Below are 8,899 nucleotides of genomic sequence, written 5' to 3'. Positions count from 1 at the left end.
TAGTCACATTGCTATTATAATGGATGGGAACAGGAGGTACGCCAAGAAATCTAAGCAAGAGAAGTCGTTTGGTCACGTGATGGGATTTGAGAAACTGGTTGAGGTGAGAATTCAAGTAGCTACTAGGATATGATAGTAGCCACTAGCCACTCTGGCATTATTGGATGCTACCTATAATTTTAGCGATAATAATACATGTAGCTATAAATACATGTAGTTATAAATACATGTACACGTGTTGACACGTGTTTAACAGTCTAAATGTGATTATTGTACAACAGCTTCACACGTGTCATTGACTACCAGTATGTAAACTAATTATAGACCACCCTAGGCGTGAATTGAATGCGTAGGAAGATTATTAGAAATTTTTACGGTTGTAAGGCGTGGTTTAGGATGAAATTAATTCCAGCCGCCATTTTGGTTGGTAACTTTCAATGGAGAACAAACGGGCCGACATAAAAACAAACCTGTATTAAGAATTCTGGAGCAAATTTGACCATATCCTTGACAGGAGAAGCTTAGAGGCAGTTGTTCTTTCTTATAACAAGCACTTTTTAGCTATTGGTAGAGCTACAGCAGGTAAGTGAGGTATTTCCTTCGTGCCTCCATTGACTTCCATAATAAACTTGCCAGCCAAAATGGCAACCAATTATGATGTGTGGGCAGATACCGTATATAAAATTAATGAAATTCCTAAATTTTCCAATTCACGCCTAGGGTGGTCTATAATTAGTTTACATACTGGTAGTCAATGACACGTGTGAAGCTGTTGTACAATAATCACATTTAGACTGTTAAACACGTGTCAACACGTGTACATGTATTTATAACTACATGTATTTATAGCTACATGTATTATTATCGCTAAAATTATAGGTAGCATCCAATAATGCCAGAGTGGCTAGTGGCTACTATCATATCCTAGTAGCTACTTGAATTCTCACCTCAACCAGTTTCTCAAATCCCATCACGTGACCAAACGACTTCTCTTGCTTAGATTTCTTGGCGTACCTCCTGTTCCCATCCATTATAATAGCAATGTGACTAGGCATGGGGCCGGCCTGAACCACTCTAGAGCATATGGAGCGAAACCAAGACGAGAAATAACCGGATGAAGATGAAGGCAACTTTTTACTGTCCGCCATTTTGACCAATAAAATTAAATTTACCACGCCCACCAATAATTAAGATGGGTGTGGTTAACGTATCTATGGTAACGGAATCATAATAATAGAGCAATTTTTCCTGCACGATTTGAAGTCCCACAAAAGAACTGGTCCTGTGAAGACAATATGGCGACTCGTAGTGTAAAGAAGAGAGGAGAACGGAAGGCACAGGAGACGCCATTTTATCTCCTGCCCGATAAAGTCCTAGCCAGCTCTCAGATAATAGATGAAGCAAGAAGATCACTCCATGCTGTACCAGTCAGGAGGCCATTCACTCCAGCAACTGATGGGAGACACTTGTTTAGTGGGAATAGAAGGAGCGTCCTGAGTAGAAGCAATGAAACTGATAGAGAGGGCAGACCTCCTTCAGTGTTTAGGTAAGGACTGTGTAGAGTGTCTTGTACTGTATTATAAATTTGGAGCGTTAAATTTGGCAAATCAACTAAATGAGTGGTGGAGATTAAAATAAAATTTTGGAATAATTTAGTCCATGTGATACTGACTAAAACTTGAGCGAACAGACTTCAATTTGCCAAATTTTTCAAAATTTTACTCAACAAATATTTTATAGTATTTATTCTATTTTTAGTATGAGCTCCAGTAAGTATTACAATGAAGAAATGACTAGTCGTCCCACCAGTAAACAAAGACTATCACCAATCATTAACGAAGTAAATAATAAATAATAATATTGTATAATAGTTCATGTACATTAACCTTGCATTATAATATTACCTAGTGTACATGTACATTGTACATTGTAAATGATAGATCCTTATGATATTGATAATTATCAAATGTACATGTACTTGCATTAGTAATCATTTGTCTTTTAAAATAATGAACAAATGAATGCATTTTTATTATTAAAATATTATAGGATCTATTATTGCCACAAGCTCCAGCTCCATCATCAACTGATATCAGTCTACAACCATCAGTAGCATCGCTTTCCCCTCCTCCTCCTCCTCATTCCAAGCCCTCCCTCCCTGAACTAAAGGCCAGTAGCTCCTCACCACCAACCAGTAGAAGTAGAATAACTCGATCAGCTGGCAAAGAGAGAGAGAGAGGAGCAATGGAGACAAAACGATACAATTCTGGCGATTCAAGCAAAAGAAAAAATCATACAAACGACACTTCATCACTTACTAATGTAGCCACTGAAAGAACCAATAAAACTGAAGAGACTAAAATTAAAGAAAGTACTACAGCAAGGACAGCTCCTACTGATAAACCTGTAGCAGCAAGAGCACACACAGGACAAATATGGGAGGTTGAACTAAAACCATTACTGGATAGATTAGACCCAAAGGCTACTACCAGTAGTAGTGATTCACTGCTCATTGATGCATGTACTGAAGTGTGGGTACTATTGGAGAAGCACTCATTACTTGGTAAAGGATTAGGAGGAAAGAGGAGAAGTGCATTATTGAAGAGTTTGTTTGCTTTACTGGGACACAAGGAACCAAAACTACTACTGATACTAGCTAAAATAATATTAGCTGTAAGAAATAAGGGAGTGAGAGAAAATTTGAAATACACGTACAAGTAAAATAATGTGCATGTATACTGTACATGGCATAATTGTCACCGAATAAAAATTTCACAAAATGACTGTCAATTTTGTACTTGGCTTCTTGCAATTAATATAAATTTTTAAAATTGTTTAGCTACCACATTTTTTGTAAAAACTAGAAATTTTGCAAGCAAAAGAATATTGCTAAAATCATTGTATACTGTAGTACTATGTACATGTACATGTATACATACTTTTTTATTTTCAATAGTTGCAAGTGACTGGTAGCAATTTACTTAATGTCAGTAAACTGATCTTCTCATTAAGCAGAGATGAAAATAATGATCAACTATTTTGTAAAGAAAACATTACAAGTAAATAAAATACGCACTAACAGCACACTTAATACATGTATGTACATGTAAACGTACATATACATGTAAAGTAAGGCGACCAAGCATATGCACATGTATGCATGTACATTGTTAGATCTAGTAATAGATTTTGCACACGATTAAAATAGACTTGATTTATATTTATTTTAAATTTCAATAATAATTTTCTTTTCTTTTCTAGTTCATATTCTCAGTGTCCTCTCCTCGATTGATCCAGTAGTTCATCATGATACGTTAGTGTATCTGTTAGGATCCATTAAACTCTTAGCTAGTAACCCACAGCTACGTGATGAGCTAATTCAACACAACTGCATTGAAACCATAGCTCACTGCTTGAAGAAATGCACTGAAGTGGGTTTAATATGTACATGTACATGTACATGTATCATATATACATGTACACATGTACATGCAATAGTAGGATAATTTTTTCCTTGCCATTTTTGGCAAAATTTGGCAGATCTGATTTTTGAGCAACTTTAAAAATTCATAAAAAATCCAATTTTGATCGGAATCAGCTCAAACTTTCTATGCAACATAAGAACATGTATATGTATCAGGAAAAATGATTAAAATGGCAGATTTTCTCCTTGTCATTTTTGGTGAAATTTTGCTGGTGACACTGTACTATAGCACAGGAACTTTAGCCCAATTTTGGAGCAATTCAGAAAATTCATAAAAAATCCAATTTTGATCGAAATCAGCTCAAACTTTCTATGCAACATATAAGCATGTATATGTATCAGGAAAAATTATAAAAATGGCAGATTTTCTCCTCATCATTTTTGGTGAAATTTGGCTGGTAACCCTATACAGGAACTTTGGCCCCATTTTGGAGCAATTTTGAAAATTCATAAAAAATCCAATTTTGATCAGAATCAGTGCAAACTTTCTATGCAACATAAGAACATGTATATGTATCAGGAAAAGTTATAAAATTGGCAGATTTTCTCTTAGTCATTTTTGGTGAAATTTGGCCGGTGACACTGTACTATAGTACAGGAACTTTGGCCCAATTTTGGAGCAATTTAAAAAATTCATAAAAAATCTAATTTTGATTGGAATCAGCTCAAACCTTCTATGCAACATTAAGTACATGTATATGCATCAGGTAATGTACATGCGTAGTAAATAACTTATTACAAATAATTATACGTGTACATGTAAGCTGTACATGTGTATTGATAATTATTGTACTTTAGATTGTTGTCTCTAATGATACTAACAGTGTGAGGACTGCTGATGTACTAGTGCAGGTAAATTATTAAGAAATGTACATTGTGTACATGCATGTACATGTACAATGTAATGTGTGAATTTATTTTTAATTTTTAACATCCCTCTCTCCCTCTCTCCCTCCTTTAGTTAATATCAGGGTTACGCAATCTCTCTGATTCAGTGGTAGTATATGATCAGTTCCTCGCTCACTCCATTCCTCTCTACATATCACTGATACTGCAACAACACATCAATAACACTGAACTAGTCTTCAATATATCAAGACTACTGAGGTACGTACTGTGTACAATAGATGTACGTGTACATGTAGTTTATTATGAGTACATGTACATTATTCACATGCAATAATTGGTTTTGCTAAGAGTACAAACCCTTATGTACATGTACTCTTGGTGTTGCTAATTGATTTTTTCTCTTTGTTTTTTTTAATTTTTTAAATTTTTAGTAAGCTCTCATTAGTGGACAGGTGTTGTACAGCTATTGGAGAGATCAAACTATGCACTTCATTACTACCAACTGCACTGACCACTCACATACAACAAGAGGTAGGTATACCATAATAATTATAATATAATACTGTAAATGTACATGTACTTACATGTAATTAAGTTCAAGTACATGTACATGTACATGTATGTAAATATAATATGCTTTAGGTACTGTTAAAAGTAATAAAAATTAATTGTTAATTTTTCATTTATGATTTCTTGTATTTAAACCACGTCTTTTAATAGGATATTGTATTGAGAGTGTGTTTCATATTAAGTAACATATCAACAGTGGCTAGCAATGCATCAGTATATACTGACCAGTCATTAATAAAGGCATTGGAACTATTACTGAATCATTATACTCAATCATTATCTGATGGAGGAAGAGAAGAAGGAGATAGTACTAAAACTATTGATGTGTTGATAAAGGTACACTAGCTGATGCATGTATGTGATATGTTTTTAATTTTTCGTCTAACATAAATTGTAAAAATTAACAAAATTATTAATGTATATCATTAATAATTAAATTAGCAAAGTATCCTCACAAAAGAAGAATTTTTAAATTAAAACTTGCAAGTTAATATTCAACATTCTAAATTGTACACATTTATGTACATATATGTATACATGTACTTGAATGTGATATTTTCTCTCATTATTTCTCTTAGTCTGTGAGTCTAATTGCTAATATGTCAGTTCATTCAAGTTTTGCTAACGAAGTGAACACTAACCAAGAAATAATGAACCAATTAATAGCTATACTAGGTACAATATTAATAATAGATATGCTTTGTTTATTTATTTAATTTCCTACAGAATTAAGTGATACCAGTAGTGAGGAGCTAACAGTCAATACATTGACAGCTATTAACAATCTATCATTCCATTCACAAGATGCAGTTCTACAATATAAGCAACAATTAATACAAAGTAATTATTATAATGTAACATGTATACATGTACATTATATATGTAAATGTATGTTCATACCCATGGATATATAGCCATGTCACCCATGTGCACTGCCATTTCTATTTGTAGCTTTTTTGCTTGGTGTTTTATAAATACATAGATACACTGTCCAGTATCTGTCAGTGCAGAATTGCAATAAGATATTCATGACTCAGTCATTGACAGTTTATACAAGTACAAGAGTGTTAACCACATTGGGAGACAACCCATGAGATCTTTTACAATTAATTGAGTATAAAACGGAGCTATTTTCTTCATTCATTATCTTATCATTGAGAATAACTTTACCTCTGGGTAACAATTTTTGAATGGGGTCCCCTACCCCTACTACAAACTATAGTAACACTTTTATCTTAGTTCTTTACATGTAGTAAAGTACCGTATAGCTGGTTTATTTTGTGGCCTCAAATTTTTGTTGCTTAAATTTTCATTAGAATTAATTTTAGTGCTTTGCTAAATTTTTGTTAACATTTAATTGGTTTTAATAAAATTTAGTGGAATTAATTTTAGTGGATTTGAGCCTGCACGAAAATTAATTCCACACGAAATAAACCAGCTGTACGGTACATATTAGATATACATGTACATGTAGTTGTGGTATGAATTGTAACTCTCTATAATCTCCTATGTTATTCTTTACTAGTCATATTACAGTATTTGGTTCCTGATAGTCAGAGTGTAATGTTGGAGTCAATACGAGTACTGGGTAATCTCACCAGAGATAAATCAGTGAGAGATTTAATATCAGACATGAGAAGTAAGAAATAAACCTGCAATTTACAAGCTAAATTTCACAAGCTACTTGTTAACACCTCAAATTCACACCTTGAGGTGTTAACAAGCAGCTTGTAATTTTTCAGGAAGTGTTTTTTAATTAAAAAATTTCTCTCTCTCCCTCCCTCATAGTTGATGAGATATTGTTGACGTTATTAGATTCAAAGCACGTTGAGCTGGTCTATGCTGTGTGTGGTGTACTGGTTAATGTGACAATGGAGCCTGGAGGACAATGTATACATGTATTTAAGAATAATAATGGAGTGAAAAAGTAAGAGAGAAAAGAGAGGGAGAGAGAGGGGAAAGAGTAATTTCATGTGCATATGTACGTGTACATTAACTTTATTATTATTCCATTTTTATTATTTTCAGGTTATTAGATGTTTTAAGTCATTTCAGTAGACAAGACTGGCTACTATCAAGTCTAGCATGTAAAGTACTGTGGAACTATAGGTACATGTTCAATACATACATGTACATCATTATTTTACATGTACATCATTATTTTACATGTACATATATAATCATTAAATATTAATTATCGTATCCTTATTCTATTAATAGCGAAGGAATGACTAACATTAATGAACATTATACTGAAGAGGAAGTGATTACCTTGTTTCATTTACTGGAGGAATATTTAGGTAACATTGTACATTGATTTTGCGCCATGCATTTACAGCATTTTTACACCTTGATCCTCACTCAAACAAACCCTTAACTTTCTCCCCCTTCCTCTCTCCTTCCCTCCCTCTCTCTCCTTCCCTCCCCCTCTCTCTCTCCCTCCCCCCTCTCTCTCCCTCCCCCTCTCTTTCTCCCTCCTCCTCCTCTCTCTCTCTCTCTCCTTTTCTTTATCCCTCTCTCTAGATCCAGCTACAGCATTCTTTGATTGCATGAATGACGAGGAGGAGGAAGAGGTGACAGATGATGTTTCTGATAGACTATGGACTAACGAGTTTGTGCCAGTAGCAACACAAATAATAACAAAACTACAACAACAACAACGTTTGGTCACGTGACATATAGCAAACCGACCAATGAAATAAATTTGTATATAGAAGTTTAAATTTATTTATAATTATTAATAAAGATACTTTTTGTGAAGGAAAAATTATAAGAGTATATATAATACAATAATAGCAATAATAATACTCTCATTATATAGAGGAGGTGGATAAAATGCTCTTCATAAAATACAATAATTATTCTAAGTACTAGAAGTCAACTTCCTTACAGCAGCTCTAAGACAAGACCTACCAAACCAATAGAGGCCCACATTAACGAGTGACACTAAAGAAAACTGCACATAAGTCCAGAATATCCTACTACTCCAGTGAGGAGGAGATAGAGTCAATAGTTTACTAATATCACGAGCTTCCTCTTTCATCCAGTGCTCCTTGATACCATTAACATGTCCTATCCCGACTATCCCCACTATGGTCACAGGAGGAGCGTATGGTTCGATAAGACAGTTAGCGGCGGCCATTAGTGAGTTAGCAAGGACAAGGTCCCTCTCATTCACAAATACGTGAGATAAAGCTGGGAGCTCAGCAGCTAGCTCACCTGATGATAGGAGGGAAGGAGAGGGAGAGGATTGTGTTGATGTGAGGAAGAGAGAATTTAAGAAAAATTATTAGAAAAAGAGAGAGAGAGAGGAGAGAAAGGGAAAAACATAATTATTATATGAAAATTGTACTTTGTACTTTTTATTTTTTATTGCTTATGCATGTACATGTACATATGCTTTTTTCACATAATAATAATGATAACAAACACCAGAAATACATTGCACTAACAATATACAATGTAAATAAATACACGCTTTAATGGAATAAATACTTTGCAAATAGACTTGTGTTTTGTCTTTGTGGATAATATTCCCACAGATTATCATCAAAAATTTTAAAAAATTCATCCACAAAAAATTGTCATACATTTATGCTGTACACTATATACAAGTACATGTACATGTACACTGTACCTGTTAGCATCTCCACCATGTCAGAGTTCTTCATCTTCTCGATATCCTCCGGTGATATATCCAAATCAAAAGCCACAGAAGTGAACAGCATATAGAACAGCCTCAACTGTTGCCAGATTGGTAACGCCCTCAAAGCTCTTTTAAAAGTCATCCTGATGGAGCGATCACCCAGTAATATAGTACTACCAACTTTAGTTCCTTCTTGGAAACCCATTCGAAACTCTCCGCCCGGTGCCACGCCCAGTTTATCCATTAGGTTAGCTGATATTTTAATGAACACGGCGTGAGTGAGTCCTGCCACTTGTCCCTCTGAGGCCATGAAGGCTCTCACCTTCTCCCAGTTGAGGTCTTTTGCTTGT

General features: G+C 34.4%; 1 protein-coding gene and 2 pseudogenes across 1 annotated transcript; 1 reads left to right on the top strand and 2 right to left on the bottom strand.

Annotated features, from left to right (window-relative positions):
• Positions 1–1,173, bottom strand: part of LOC100634994 (dehydrodolichyl diphosphate synthase complex subunit DHDDS-like) — a 6,662-nt pseudogene extending 5,489 nt beyond the window's left edge.
• A 42-nt stretch (positions 1,174–1,215) lies between these two features.
• On the top strand, positions 1,216–7,663 carry LOC105314600 (armadillo repeat-containing protein 2-like). Its single transcript, XM_020003098.1, has 16 exons — positions 1,216–1,546; positions 1,759–1,840; positions 2,050–2,673; positions 2,957–3,059; positions 3,262–3,431; positions 4,283–4,336; positions 4,446–4,591; positions 4,765–4,864; positions 5,054–5,239; positions 5,482–5,578; positions 5,630–5,743; positions 6,429–6,542; positions 6,692–6,830; positions 6,932–7,012; positions 7,124–7,203; positions 7,427–7,663. The coding sequence occupies exons 1-16, from the start codon at positions 1,296–1,298 to the stop codon at positions 7,576–7,578; spliced, it is 2,493 nt and encodes an 830-aa protein (XP_019858657.1). The 5' UTR covers positions 1,216–1,295; the 3' UTR covers positions 7,579–7,663.
• An 18-nt stretch (positions 7,664–7,681) lies between these two features.
• LOC100634868 (traB domain-containing protein pseudogene) overlaps positions 7,682–8,899 on the bottom strand; it is a 2,478-nt pseudogene continuing 1,260 nt past the window's right edge.

This window comes from Amphimedon queenslandica, unplaced genomic scaffold (genome assembly GCF_000090795.2).
Source record: "Amphimedon queenslandica unplaced genomic scaffold, v1.1 AMPQUscaffold_12758, whole genome shotgun sequence".
Taxonomy (NCBI): Eukaryota; Metazoa; Porifera; class Demospongiae; order Haplosclerida; family Niphatidae; genus Amphimedon; species Amphimedon queenslandica.
The sequence above is the reverse complement of the archived record's forward strand: the minus strand, read 5'-3'. Positions and strand labels throughout refer to the sequence as shown.